The following is a 15,876-nucleotide window of genomic DNA, read 5'->3' on the forward strand; positions in this document are numbered from 1 at the left end:
ACAACTAAATAAAAATTAGAAGTCAACTTGGGAACTAAAAATTGTCAGTTTATGGTGTTGAGAGGCAATATTGTCTGAATGAAGAGGTGCGTAGGAGTCAGGAATCTTCTGAGTTTAAATGCCACTTCTGACACTGACTTGCTCTCTTGGCTTTAGCAAGTGCTTTTACTTCTGGTCTTCAGTTTTATCATTCATAAAATGGACTGATAATGAATGAACTACCATTCAATATTAATTTTATGGACAACATTTTAATAATCATTTAATTTATTTTAATTATAAGTGTTTCACATATTTTAGAAAATATGCAAACTTTCTTATAGAAAAAACTTTAGAAACCATATTGAATTTAGTTGTAGCTTTTCATCCTTTTAAACCAAATCCTTACAAGTATACCAAGCAAAAAGCACTTGGACTGTACACAATGTCCCATTCTATGCATCTGTAGTGATTTGTTTTTGGAGGCACACTCTGAAATGGACCATTCTTCTTCGAGTGTCCCCGTGGGTGCTCCACATTAGGTGTCGGGCTCGCCCGGCGCCGCAGATTGGATCTTCCAAGCAGTTTCTGCCGGACCGCGCATGCGCTGGTGCGCGCCGCTCCCTTGCGCGCTCCTGGCCACGTGCGCGATCCGGTCCCCGCTAGTTCCTCTTAACCGCCGTCGGCTGCAGACGGAATCCGACTAGGCTACGGCCAAGTTAGCGTATTCAGTGGTTTTAGCTGTTTTTCTTTAAAGTTTTCAAGTTCTTAGTCTATTGTTAAGTTAGCCAGCTGTTATTTTCAAAAAAAAAAAAAAAAAAACCAAGAAACAACAAGCGGGACGGAATTCAGTCCGGTCCTTGTAACAAGCGGAGCACCGGAGGCCAGGAGCCTAGGGCCATTAGCCCTCCTGTCGCGGCAGGCTATCCGAGAGGGGGAAAACAGCACAGAGAAGGTGCTAAGTACCCCATTAACAACTAAAAGACTCACCGACAATGTCCTCTTCAGGATTCAAGAAATGTGAGCCTTGCCGAGAGGCAATGCCAGCGTCTGATGGGCACAGTCACTGCATAAGGTGCCTGGGGGAGTCCCATGTCACGCAGAAATGCTCCTTCTGTGCAGAATTAACAGCCAGAGCAAGGAAGGACAGGGAGATGGGGCTTAAAATGCTGCTATTGGACAAGACCCTCCAGCCAGATGTGCCAGAGCGGCCGCAGCAGGAGGAACCCTCCGGGGCCCATAAAAGGAAAGCTGCCTCCCTCACCCCATCAGCGCAAAAATGGAGGAAAGTCTCCCCAACCCGATCCCTGCCGGCAGCAACAGCGAGCGGGACGGGAGGAGCGCACAGCCCCCAAGCGCAGCAACAGCTGATCGGCGGCGGCACGGAGAGACACGTGGAGGTGGCTCAGCCTCCGATAATCAAACAGCTGCCCCGCACCGCAGGCAGGGCAGCGGCTAAACAAGCGCCGGTACCGGCAGCACCGCAGGCAGCGGCACCGACCCCCGGGGAACCGGCGGTGCAGAGCACGCAGCCTGCAGGCACCGGAGGACACCGCCCCTGCAGCACCACCCATGAGCGTGCCGAGCGCGGCGCGGACGGGGCCGAGATCCCCTGCACGTCAGGGGGCGGAGCCACCCCCTCAAGGGAGGGGGAAGGCTGCACAGAAAAAAAGGCACCGCAGCCCCTCTCCAGACAGGGCTGCAGAGTTGTTTTCTCTCAGCCCTCCGCTCATGCTGCAGACTCCAACTACAAGGCAGGGGTCCCCCCTAGCCTACCCAGAGCCCCCGTCTCCATTTTTACAACCAGCCTTGCCCTGGCTGAGACCACCTTCACCCTTCTTGGGGTTTGAGCCGCTGGAGTACTATCACAAATCGCTCTCTCCAGTGTCCCAGGTCTCTCAACGATCTCACTCCCCCAGACGCAGGGGGTATGCACCAAGGGAGTGGTCCAGGTCACCCTCCCAAGAACAGTGCCCATGCTGCCATGGTCGTCCCTATCACGCGGGGCATAGACACCACCGGCAGTCTACCAGGGAAAGATCCCCACAGACGGTCCCATATCCCCAAGGGCAATCGCGAACGGGGACAGAGACTCAAGTATCTCAGGGGGAACTGGTTATGGTACCCCGAGATTTTCCCTTGCAAGCTTCCAGCGAGCGGATGTACCATTCCCAACAGGAACCGGAAGGGTCCAGAGAGGCGTATCCTAGTGGTTCCTCGCTCTCCTCCCCGGACGAGGCTACGGCCCCGGGGGACGTCCATCCTCCGGACGATCTCAAACAGTTTCAAGAGTTGTTTAAAAGGGTGGCCTTCACGCAAGGCATCCAGACAGCAGAGGTGCAAGAGAAACACCATAAGCTCCTCAAAAATCTGAGACCTCCGGCCTCCTCCAAAATAGCAATACCACTTGACGAAGCAATCTTGGAGTCCGCCACTATGATATGGCAGACCCCTGTGACTATTCCACCTGTCCACAAGAGAGCGGACAAGAAATACTTCATGCCGGCGAAGGGCATGGAGTTCCTGTTCAGCCACCCACAACCAAATTCCTTGGTGGTGGAGTCGTCGCAACAAAGATCAAAGACATCTCAATTCAAGACAGGGGGAACGGACAAAGATGCCAAGAACCTAGAGCTGTTCGGCAGAAAGGTCTACTCCTCCTCCACGCTACTGTTGCGAATGGCAAATGACGCAGCGCATCTAGCGAACCACAATTTCGACAACTACACTAGGTTAACCTCCCTCGTGGACTCGCTTCCAGAGGACAAGAAACCGGTGCTCAAGGCCATCATACAAGAAGGCTACGCAGCCTCGAGGACGGGAGTTCAGATGGCCCTGGATGTTACGGACACAGCAGCAGGCTCCACAGCTACGGCAGCGGTGATGCGAAGGGAGTCCTGGCTCCAGACTTCGGGTATACTGAGGGACCTGCAGGCAAAGATCGTCGATCTTCCCTTCGACTCGCAGAAGCTGTTTGCTGAATCAACTGACTCGGTCCTTCATTCCAGTAAAGATTCAAGAGCCACACTTAGGACCCTGGGGATTTACACCCCTCCATACAGAAAGAAAAAGTACTACCCTCAACAAAGACGGTACCAGTACCAGCCACAGCGTCCCCAGTACCACAGGGGTTACGAGCAAGGGCGACATCAACAGCACAAGCAGTACAGAACTCCCAGGCGACGTTCCCAACAGAGCCGGGCGTCCTCGGGGCAGGGCCAAAGGCCACAAGTTTGACACACAGATCCAGGGCTGCGCCATCACTACCATCGCACAAGGTCATCCGAAGCGGTTATTCCACCATTACCTCCGACCATTCTACGACCAGTGGCAAAGGATCACCACAGACAAATGGGTGCTGGAGATCATAGCCATGGGGTACGCCATCCCCTTCCAGTCGCTCCCACCGCCACGGCCTCCACCCAGGCCCCACCTCCAGGAGGCCTCCCATGTAGCGAGGCTCAAGCAGGAGGTAGACCATCTCATGCTCATAGGGGCAGTGGAAAGAGTGCCGGAGCAACTGCAAGGCAAAGGGTTCTACTCGAGGTACTTCCTCACGGAGAAAAAAACAGGAGGCTCGAGGCCCATCTTAGATCTTCGAGGCCTCAACCAATACCTGCACAAGCAACGCTTTCGGATGATCACAATCGCCTCCATCCTCACGGCACTAGACGATGGAGATTGGTTCATAGCCCTTGACTTACAAGACGCATATTTTCACATAACTATCCATCCGGCTCACCGACGATTCCTCCGGTTCATGGTAGGCAAAGAACATATTCGATACAGGGTCCTACCGTTTGGCCTCTCCTCGGCCCCCAGAGTCTTCACCAAGACCTTGGCAGTGGTGTCAGCCTACCTGCACAGACAGGGGGTATTTATATTCCCGTATCTGGACAACTGCCTACTCAAAGGGGCCTCGAAGGAGGAGGTACTACGCATGATACGTGTCCCGGCAGGCACGTTCTCTCGCTCGGCCTGGTTATCAATCTGGCAAAATCAAAGATAGACCCCACACAGGACATAGAGTTCATAGGGGCACGCATAAATTCTATTACAGGGAGAGTGTATCTACCAGAGACACGCTTTCAGGCCATCGGCTCCCTCGTGCAAGTCATCACCTTCAGCCCTACGATGCCGGTTCTGACGTGCTTACAGCTGCTGGGCCACATGGCAGCAGCGACGTTCATAGTACAGAACGCCAGGTTACACTGGCTGGCGAGCATATACAAACCGGCAGCACACACCGTTCACAGGATGGTGTCACCCACAACAGAGGTGCGCAAATCCCTGCAAACGTGGGTAAACCCCAAGAACTTGCTAACAGGGGTACCCTTCCACCAACCACAAATATCGTTTTTTCTTACTACAGATGCCTCCCTCATAGGGTGGGGAGCACACATGGGCGAAGAGGTGACGCAAGGGCTGTGGTCGTCCACGGAGCAGTCACTGCACATAAATATACTGGAGCTCAGAGCAGTGTTCAACGCCTGCAGACACTTTCGAGACCATATACAAGGCCAAGTAGTCGGGATCAGTACAGACAATACCTCCACCATGTTTTATATAAATCGGCAAGGAGGAGTTCGGTCCCGTGCCTTATGTGCGGAAGCAGTCTGGTTATGGAATTGGTGCATCGCCAACAATATAATCTTGAAAGCCTCGTACTTACCAGGCGCTCACAATGTGAAGGCAGACCAGCTGAGCAGGCGTTTCGCACTCACGCACGAGTGGCAGATCCGTTCCGATCTGCTATGACCGATTTTTCATGCATGGGGTTTTCCCCAGATAGACCTGTTTGCCACTCAACACAACAAGAAGTGCCCACAATCCTGCTCCAGGGCAGGACTGGGACGGGGGTCCCTGGGGGACGCATACGCAATCTCCTGGAGGGGCCCCCTGCTTTACGCTTTTCCTCCCACAGTGCTGATCCACAAAGTCTTGCAGAAGGCCAGGAGGGAAGGAGCCCAAATGATCCTGATAGTCCCAACGTGGGATCGACAGCAATGGTTCCCTCTCCTCCTGCGCATGTCAGACCGTCCACCGATGCCCCTTCCGGTGGCACCGGATCTGCTCACGCAAGCCCAGGGGTCCATAGTGCATCTGCACCCCCAAAGCCTGCGACTACAAGCGTGGTTAATCCATGGCTCAGCTCCCTAGAGAGCACGTGTACGGAGGAAGTGCAACAAGTCCTAGAAAGTAGCAGGAGGACTTCCACCAGGAAGACCTACAAGCAGAAATGGACTCGCTTCACGGCATGGTGTTCTACCAAACAGCTAGCCCCCCTTTCGGTGCCTATGCCTGTAATATTAGAGTATTTACTGGACCTCAAGAGAGGAGGACTCTCACTATCCTCGTTAAAGGTCCACCTTGCCGCCATTTCGTCGTTCAGACACGAAGAGGAAGGGTACACGGTGTTCGCCCATCCCATGGTTACCAGGTTCCTCAAAGGGTTGGTAAACCTATACCCCCCTCGGAAACCGCTTCCACCTTCGTGGAACTTGGACCTGGTGCTTAAAGCGCTAACGGGACCACCGTTCGAACCTTTGGCCACGGTTTCCCTCCGCCTCCTTACAATAAAGACGACCTTTCTTCTCGCAATCACATCAGCTCGCAGGGTGAGCGAGCTTGCAGCAGTTATGGCAATGCCACCCTGCACTGTTTTTTCCAAGGAGGCGGTAACCATACGGCTGCATCCAGCCTTTGTTCCCAAAGTTTCTTCTGAGTTTCACATTAACGAACCGATTGTTTTACCCTCGTTTTATCCAAAGCCTCGTAACTCTAACAAAGAGGCGCGCCTACACCTCCTGGACGTGAGGAGGGCGCTAGCCTTCTATATAGACAGGACCAAGTCCTTCCGGAAAACGGATAGACTCCCAGTCTCTCTCGCTCCCAAATCGAAAGGAGAAGGTCTCTCTTCGCAGAGAATCTCGAAGCACATCGTATCCTGCATAAAAATGTGCTACGAACTCAAAAAGACTCCTTTACTGGCCACGCCCAGGGCTCATTCCACTAGGGTGGTGGCGGCATTAACAGCCTTTTTCAAGGGCGTTGCGCTAAAAGACATTTGCAGAGCGGCGACCTGGTCATCCTATGACACCTTCGCCAAACATTACGCCCTTCACAGGGTATTCGAAGAGGATACCCGTCTCTCGACAGCGGTCCTCTCGGGGACAAGCTGCACATAATCCGATTACCCACCTCCTATCTTGGGTTACTGCTGGGTAGTCACCTAATGTGGAGCACCCATGGGGACACTCGAAGAAGAAAGAAAGGTTACTCACCGTAGTAACGGTGGTTCTTCGAGATGTGTCCCCGTGGGTGCTCCACTACCCGCCCATCCTCCCCGCTTCGGATCTCTGTTTAGTGTTTTGCAGGAGCATCCGAGGCGGTTGGTCAAGGAACTGGTGGGGACCGGATCGCGCACGTGGCCAGGAGCGCGCAAGGGAGTGGTGTGCACCAGCGCATGCGCGGTCCAGCAGAAACTGCTTGGAAGATCCAATCTGCGGCGCCGGGCGAGCCGGACACCTAATGTGGAGCACCCACGGGGACACATCTCGAAGAACCACCGTTACTACGGTGAGTAACCTTTCTTTGCTGTTACGTTTTGGGATACATTTTTAGGTGATGGTTTAGGACATAATCCAAGTCTAACTAAGGTCAATCAAAAGACTTCCATTGACTTCAACAGGAGCTGGGTACCCATAATGAAACCCCCAAACTCCCACTTTATGTGCAGCTAGGTATCTTTACATTTAATATTAGTTGCTTGTATTTAGAACATAAAAGTAGAGGGAGTTGCTACTGTAGTCATGTATTTAATGCCTTGTTTCTTTAGGCAATGCTGGATGTTGCTGCAAACCAGGGTTGGTTAGTGACTGCTTTGAATATTACCAGTCTAGTGCAGATGGTTATCCAAGGTCGATGGCACCACGACTCTTCTCTACTTACTTTGCCCAATATAGAACAACACCATCTTCACCTTTTTAGGTAAGTAATTATTCAAAATGTTCATAGTTCTTTCCAACTCTTCACTTTTTCATGTTGATCATCATTGTGGCCTGGAATGTTAATAATACAGCAAATGATAAACCTATCCCACCCTTGCATTTTCTCTCCCAACAACTTATTTGTTTTTAATTATTACTAAGTTCACCTAACTCTGCAGAATTAATTAAATATGTAGGCAACCCTAGGTAGTATTTCAAAGGAGTGTGATTTAAGACGCTGGAACAAGGGATGACTCTTTAGAAGGAATACCACTTCCACCAAATCTAACTCTGTTTACGTATCGCATCTTTAATTTGGTCCACCGTAAAAGTACACTCATACATTGGCGTATCTCAACTTGGTGTGCAGTACTGTACAAACTGATATACTACATTAGTAATGTAATAGTTAACATAATCCAAAAAGAAATTACTGCTATTTAGTATCAGTGTCAAGTCTTGATATTAAAATATGAAAAAATTCAGTATCTCCAGAAAATATCCTCCATATGAAATCATTTCTAAATGACTAAAAGAGTGAGAATTTGAGTCTTTTGTGTCAGTTGAGGGTCATGCTGATAAGACTGCCTTGTTTTACTCTGATTGGGATTTATATTTTTATATATATATATAGTAGTTTTAAACTGAAATGATTAACATTAAAAATGTTATTGAATGGTGACTGTCTCTTTCTGATGATTAAGCTGATTGTAACTCACAAGGGAAACCATTTAATGATCTTTGACCTTGGTCAACCCAGACAATTAGTGTCCCAGTTAATCCTGTTTTTTAAACACTATATCCAACAGCAGCTGTGACAATCAAATTTTCAGATTCTAGTGTTTATAATTAACTAAAGAGAAAGGTGTTTCATTCTTATCAGGGAAACTTTTAAGACAATATTCTGAGTAAAAGGGGACAAACACTTCCATGTAATTTCTACTTTCTCTTTCTTTCCTGCTTCCTACCACCCTTGTGCTGCACTGGGTATATGTTTTGTTGTCTTTGTCAGGAAGTGGAACCAAGGAAAAAAGAAGAGTTTGGGTGGAGGTTACCAAGGACCTATTGAGTGTCTTCCTGAACTGATTGCTGTTACTGAAGGAAAAGAAAACATTTTTGCTTCCATTGTAGACAGTGACTTGCAAGCTGTACACATTGCACAGGTAAAGCTTTCTATAGTGATTTCACAGTTTATGTGAATGTGCTTGGGAAGGAAAAATAGGCAGGAGAGTCTTTTTGTACCCTCTCAGCAAATACCCCATCTTATTTTGCAGAATATGCATGTATAAATTGCACCACATTGTTAGTCTAATTTCTGGAAAGACTGAATTTTGTAAGGGTTTCTTCCAACACCCTTTTCTTTTCTAGTGAAACCTCCTCCCCTTTTCTGTCATTCAGGATCATCAATATGGCTCATAGCTGATGTTAATGCTGCTACTTGGCCTGTTGGAAGTATTTGCAAGGAATATTCAGTCCACTGACAGTTATCTAGCTTTATTATAGTCATCTGTGCCTTAAGAATACATGCATTACAAATAGCTTTGTAGCTAGTTCCTGAGATATTTCAAACCCAATATTTGCTCGGAATATGGTTTGTAAGCAATCCAATGCTCAGTTTCTGTTTACAAGAGAAAAAGCATATGGGTTTCCCCCTCCTGGACGGGGTAGTGGTCTCAAAGTATATAAGATACTATGGCCTTTTTAGTTTTCTATAGTCTTTTTAAGCTGTTTCCAGTCTTAATCATAGCACTATACCATAAAATTCATTACATGAATGTATGGACCACAAATAAACATATAAAAGGAAAAAACATCAAAATGTATTTCTGTTTAAAAAAAAAATCTTTATAATTAAAACGGAAATACAGAACTTGACAGTTCAGATTCCATTAAATCTAACACTGGCATATAAACAAAATGGAAGGTATTCAAATGTTCGTAACAGACATCTGCATTTCTAACTAAATTACCATCAAAATTTTGAATAAAGTTATTTAAATCAAAACAAGGCCTTCTTTAACAACAACAAATTTCTAACATAATACATATTGATTTCAGTCCAAGTTTTAGATGTGATAAAAAATTAGAACATTGTTATAATTAGTTCAGGGAGAACTCAGAAGTAAACTTACTTAATTTATTTGCATAAATTGCCATTCTGTTATCTTTAAAAGCAAATGCAAATTGGCTCTGTCTGATATGATGATGGTTATTTGGCTCAAAAGTGCTTCAATTTGCGTAGCAATCTGGTGTCGTCTCTGCAGTGAGGCGATCCCAGGTAACATACAAATCCTGAATTATTCCAGAAATTAGTATGTTTAAAGCATCAATTTAAGTGCTAATTGCAGTCGTAATGAGAAAAAGCAGTACTACTGTGAGATTTGCATCTACTGCCCCATCAGTATGCCTGGAACGGCTGCTGACTGGCAGAGGATTTGGCTGCTAATTAAATAATTGTATGCATGGCAGTGTTCTCGTCTGATTCAATAGATGAAGATTAATCCTCAGATAAATATGTTTGGCTGGTATTGAAATGTCTTAGCAGTTTCTTCAAAAATAACTTGTGTGTATGTGATGTGTACATACCGAGTGTGTGAGGAAGAGGGTAAATATAGATACATATAGAAAGGGGATATATGATGTGTTACAGTGTAAAGGAAAAGTTTCAGTCACATGATATAAGGATGGCCACATTGCTTGAATTTGAAGTCATGCAGGCCATCCCAAATATTGACTGATAAAACCTTTCTATCATATCATTATGTATTCTGTACATACAAAAACTATTGCAGAAGTGTTTTAGAGGGTTTTTGCAGGGAGGAGGGAAGGGGTTCGTTCTCTTGGGATTACTTTTGATGCTTCTGCTATAAAGTCAAGTGCATTAGCTACTGCATACCCAACTGCACAAGCATCAAAGGAAAAGAAAAAAATACTAAATATAACATATATAACACTTCTAAAAATATTAAAAATGTTGTTTGTTCATAAAAATATGACAAATTTAAAGTCTGATATCTTGGAACCATCCAGGGTTCAAAGCAAGTGGTAAGTGTCCTATGGGGAAGCCTAGAATATTCCCTGTCCAATAGTACAAAGCTCCTGCTTCAGGCCATGATGTTAGATCATAATAACACTTAACTCTCTGCCATTATGCAGAACTGAAGAGTGGCCAGGCTGAGCTATAGATAGGTAAAATTTTGGATGGGAGGGAAGAGGAAGAAAACACTATGTCTGAGGGAAAAATAAAATGTTTTTGAGGCAGACTGGTAATTTTAAATGGCAGCTCTTGAAGCTAGATGTGAAATGCTAAAATGAATTCTGGAGATAAGGATTATTGTTAAAGGTGCCAATGATACCATTAAAAGGTCATGAAAAATTACAGTACAGTTCTGTGATTCACAATCATATATTGGGTAGTTGCATGTGTTAGTGAGTGCATGTATTCTCTTTCTCTCTTTTGGCAGTCACTTAATAACAAGTAGGACGTCTTCATGTCACCCTCCTGTCTGTGAGTCAGTTGAAGGCTGACCAGCCTGATTCTGGAGCTGCAGATTGTATCACAGAAGGGGCAGATGTTGGTAGCAGTTGGAGGGGTGCAGGGCAGTTTTTTCTGCTCTTTTCTCCTTCTCTGCCTCTCCTCATCTGCACTATGGCGGGACCTCTCAAATTGTGCCACCCCCTCATGGATTACCAGTCTCCACTTGAGATGGTCCTACGCAAGGTTCTCCCAAGTGTCGACACTGATGCTGCACCTTTTCAAATGTGCCTTCAGTATGTTCTTTTATATCAGTTCCTCTGGCCCCCAACTCTCCTCCATCCTTTCTTCAATTCGGAAAACAGTATCTGCATGATCTTTATATATATACATAATGTGTGTAATTTTGCATAGCAAAAGACAGACGCTCGTCTTGTCTAGAACACGCTGTTTTCAAAAACCATACCACTGGTCATAACTTCAGAAAGCAAAGTCAGTCCTTAGGCCTCACAATAATACTAAATCTATATTGTAATAGTTCTGTGTCAGAACGTCTTCAGTAAACATAATGGAGCTCTGGTGATTTGCCACAACTGAGGATCAAGCTCAGTGGGTCTAAAATTTTCTACAAATAAAAAAATAAAGCAGAAAGCCATCACATGTGGGTCTGAAGCAGCCCTACTTTCACCCACACAGATTGCTTGTCCCTGGTACCAGTTCAAGATAGTGGATCTCTGGTAATGGGAGAGAACTGAGGGACTGATACAGATTCATGAAGTGATAAGAGAGAGACTTCAGTGTCTTTAGGACGACCGTAAGAACAAGGAAGCTTCATGGGGATGGATGCGAGAAAATCTTTAATATGGCTAACTTTCTATAAGCATTTGAACTTTTGAATAATTATCTGAACTGATTCTCTGAACTCTCTGAGGTTTGCCCATCACTAATTAGCACTGCACTGGCTCACTCATTGTGGATTATGTTGAGGAAGTTTAATTCAGACCTTAATTATACTAGTTTTAGTGGCTTATAGAAAAAAAAATACTTCAGTAGTTAGGATTTTTCCTTGTGTTCAGAAATATAATTTTGGGGAAGTATATATAGCACACAATGGAAGAGTTTTACACTTGTTTTATGTGCCTTGCAATACTGTAAGAGGGTTAATAAAAGAAGCATTTTCCAGGAATGATCTGGAGTTTATACCATTTAAAATATATCGGTTTAATATGTAAAAGTATATTCAAAATGTACATTAGTGTGTGGACTGCATGATGACATTTTCTACTGTTATGACAGAAGAATGTATTATAGAGGTTTGCATTGTAGCTGAAACTGAAATGTGTCATTTTGTGCATGATCTGTTTTTCCACAGGCTTGGAATTTCTTGTCCCATTTGCCAGTGATAGATGTTAGTTTGAGCATAAAAGGATGGTGGGATGACTCTCCTCAGGAGCAGAATGAACTGCCTGTCCCTACTTTGGCAATGGATATGAGAGATGACAAAAAGTGGATCAGTTTACATGCTGATCAAGAATATGTCCTCCAGATAAATTTGCAGAGAGTCCAGATGAGACATTACAAGGTAGGGGATTCATAATTTTGATTTTGTAACACACCAGATTCTGATAATCTGCTCTTGAGTTACGGGAAATATAGAGTATCATACAGTAAGTTTCTATTGGACTATTAATGCTTTCATGTAACTCATTAGTGCTGTGGTAGTTTCTTTGGCAGCCTGGCTGAAAGACAGGAAATGTTCACAGTGAGGCCAGTAATTTTTCCAGTACCGTAAGAATACTGGATCAAATATATGAAGTATTTCATTTGTTAGTTTTTGCCTCACTAATTGGTTGAAAATCCTAAATGAATCTGTATTTTCTTTTTTTTATTATATTCAGATTAGTAACCTGATTTCCTGAGTTCACTATAACTGTCTTTAGTTTTGTTTTTAAAGCATTATGATCCTCTGCTAAGGACTCGCTATTTGCCTGTAAAGTGTTTAATGAAAATGTAACTTTATTTCCCTTTTAGTCCCTACCTTGGATTCTCCTTGTGATTGTCCTTTATCCATACCAAGCATTCAGTGATATCATTTAAGCTTCATTAAGTATCACCCCTATCTTTTTACTCTTACTATACACATACAGAAGTGTACTATGCTCTGAAATTCAGACCCTTTAAACTTGTCTTAAGCTTGCTGTGTAGTAATTGAGGTACCAAAATCACTTGATGTTTTTGAAAACATAGGCCATTTTCTTTTAGCTTTAGCATTCATATCCAAAAGCTCAGGAAAAGAGTAAGTGATGCTATGGCCACTTCATCACAATTCACTTGGCTGGTGAAGAGTATCTGCATTCATCCCATGTACCATGAGTGAGCTCAATATCTAGTAGAGCCTGAACTTTCTTAAGAAATGCCAGACGCTGTAGTTGGACACCAGGGGTGAAATCCTGGCCCCACTGAAGTTGATGGCAAAATTCCCTTTGACTTAAATGGGGCCAAGATTTTACTGTAATTTTCATTTGTTAATTATTTGGAGGGAAATAAAATAGATGGAACTTAAAATTATCAGCAAAGTCACCGTTCACTGTGTACAGGCTACATGGGTTTTCATTTATCCTTCAGGAACATTGAAGGCAATTTTGCTCTTGCCTCATTAAGTGTAAGACAAGAATAACAGAAGAATGCATTTTAATATCAGGGTTGGATTTATAATAGTTTTAGAAGTTAACTTTTATTAATGTAAGAATGGCATCCTAAAAGTACCTTCCTTTTCCAAACAGTAGCTCTGATTACTATGACGGCATGAGCAGACTCTGCATGCATCTTCATGGCTCTGTTAGTGCTTTTCTTTTTTCCTGTGGATCTTCAGCAAAATCTTTCCATCTACAGAACACGACATGAATGCCGACTGAGTGTGCATCATTATTAGTGTGTTCAGCTTTCAGCAATAAAGTCACTGTCTTAAAGAATCACAGAAATAATCTTCCATTTTGCTACATCAACCTAAAATAAAAACTTCAAGGACTGTCATTGTCTTTATACTAATCTTGGACAATGTTGATTAATATTGTTTAAAGATGCTAAGAATACAATTAGCCACTCTTGAGGAAACAACATTCATTGTGTTTTAAATTAAATTATCAAAAGAAGCAGATTTTTCATTTGTACTTTGATTTGCTTTGAAAATACAGATGAACCTATGGAACAATATTTGGAATAATAGCTGATTTTCTGGTCTGTATGTTCCTGTGGACAACATTATTTTCTAAGACTGTGTAGAAAAATGACAAGTGTTCTCCTTCTAGTTCAATTCAAGTTGTCTGTAAAAAATGTAGTATCTTTTCCTTTATGGTGTTACCATACCAAGACAAATGGTGATTTGGTTGGGAGATTTCCAGTTGCATTAACTTGTATATTCTGCCTCACAGGGAAAGCAAGACAGTAAAGCAATTGCTCCTCGATTCCCAAAAGCCAAAGATGAAGGGTGGTTTTTGATATTGGGAGAAGTGGATAAAAAGGAACTCATTGCATTGAAAAGAGTTGGATATGTCCGAAATCGAAGTGCTGTCTCAGTTGCTTTTTTTACGCCGGAATCCCCTGGAAAGTAAGACAAGCTTTAATTTAAAATTATCATTGGAAATTAAAATGTTGACTTCTTTGAAAAATAAACTGATGCTGCTGCTATTATGTTTCAGGTGTATCTACACATTGTATATCATGAGTGACAGTTACCTTGGCATGGACCAACAGTATGACATTTATCTGAATATCAAATCAGCCAGAATTTCAGCACAGATCAGCACTGAAGGCTCTGCAGCTGAGAGTCAAATGGCTCTGCAGTAACATGACCTGAACAATCCATTTGAAAGAGTAGTCTTGAAACCTGGATATTCAGTCATTCTGGACAAGAGAGAAATTATGTTTGCCTTAGTCAAATCAACTTCTAACCTCAAGACAACCAGGAAATTGGATATGACTTCTGTATTGACTCTAGTAACACAGAGTTAGCCACAGTGGCCTTAACCTTTTACAAAATGTTGCCTTTTATCATTTCATCTTTGTGCCATCCTTGAAATGTAAAATGGGTCTCTTGTATTGTTAATGTAAATGCTGAAATTATTTGTTGGAAGATCAAAATAAGAAAGTAATAGCTATTTTAATTTGTGCACATTTAGTGCTATAGTCTCCATATGTAAATGATTAATCTATAGCCACTGTTTGGGTATCATTTAATTTTTTTCTTAATTTATGAGAAGAGTTCAAAACTTGAAGTAAGAATTGCAAGAAAGCATTGCTGATATATTTAGTGTTTAAGACTTATCTGTAAGAAATTTGCTATCTTAGACCTTTCAATGTATAGGGTATATAATGATAAAACACAACACTGTGTTTTCAAGGTGATCCTACACAAAAACACTTTTAAAAACTTACATTCGTTATACATTTAATAAATCTGGTTGTAAAGTCATGCCAAATAATCAAGTTACTGATTTCAAAATCAACAAGTCATACAAATACACTGCTTGTACATGATATAAATTTCTCTTTTCACTAATTTTGTGAAAGTGAATGTTTTGGGGGTTTTTTTCTGAATTGTTTAGAATGAGTAGCTGAGCTGCCCATTAGTTACTTCATTTTGCCATGATAGGATAAGGTACTCACTGCAGCTCACAAAGATACATTATGGATGCAGTACCCCCAACCGCAAAAAGAATCTGATGAAAATTTGTAAACAAAATAACACATTAAAAAGTGTTAAGATTGAGAGTGTTTCAGGGAAGTCCAGCAACACACACAAGCCAGTATTACACTTGTTACAAAAATTCTGTACCTTGAAAAACATGTCTGAACATTCACATAATATGCCTACCGCTGGTGTTCCACTTGTATGTTGTCTGAATGTTACCTAGTCCTATATTTATACTGGAAGCTCTTTGGATCAGAGACTGTCCCATGTGTTTGTATCACGCCTCCAACACTGGAGACTGCTCAACTATAAGTGATATATAATCCTTCCTAGCTTCTCTTTTGGTTTTTCTTGTAACATTTAATGAAGAGATTTACTGTTTCACTCTTCATTATCAGTGTTACTGACTGGTTTTGCAATATTTGGAAGTCATAGTCCCTCCTCTTTTTCTAATGTTTCTTATGTATTACAACACCATCCATTCAACTAAACTTGTAGCCACAATTTTCAAACCTGTGTCTCTAAAGTTAGACTTCTGAATCCCACATTTACGAAACGTAGCCTGATGTTCAAAGACATTAAGCTCCCTCTGCTTGGGGTCAACACTTTCAAACGTCAGGTCATTTCTATAAAGGTGCCAGAGCATGGATGCAGGGGGCTAATTTTAGGCAGTCAGGTTTGAAAATGACAGTCCTCACTTTTAGCTAATATTAAGTGGTATTCCCAGTGGTGTTACTGTCACC

General features: G+C 43.3%; 1 protein-coding gene across 4 annotated transcripts in view; it reads left to right on the plus strand.

Moving 5' to 3' along the window:
* The window catches only part of ASCC3 (activating signal cointegrator 1 complex subunit 3), a 501,864-nt gene extending 486,366 nt beyond the window's left edge, over positions 1–15,498 (plus strand). For 3 of the 4 annotated variants that reach the window (XM_074990822.1, XM_074990825.1, XM_074990823.1), the window contains 5 exons: positions 6,818–6,969; positions 7,981–8,131; positions 11,816–12,025; positions 13,875–14,050; positions 14,142–15,498. In XM_074990822.1, the coding sequence (XP_074846923.1) occupies positions 6,818–6,969; positions 7,981–8,131; positions 11,816–12,025; positions 13,875–14,050; positions 14,142–14,289 (837 nt within the window). In that variant the 3' untranslated portion in view covers positions 14,290–15,498. The remainder of the gene's footprint in view (positions 1–6,817; positions 6,970–7,980; positions 8,132–11,815; positions 12,026–13,874; positions 14,051–14,141) is intronic. The other variant, XM_074990826.1, reaches the window with a different exon arrangement.
* The last annotated feature ends 378 nt before the right edge of the window (positions 15,499–15,876 follow it).

This window comes from Carettochelys insculpta, chromosome 3 (genome assembly GCF_033958435.1).
Source record: "Carettochelys insculpta isolate YL-2023 chromosome 3, ASM3395843v1, whole genome shotgun sequence".
NCBI classification, from domain to species: Eukaryota; Metazoa; Chordata; order Testudines; family Carettochelyidae; genus Carettochelys; species Carettochelys insculpta.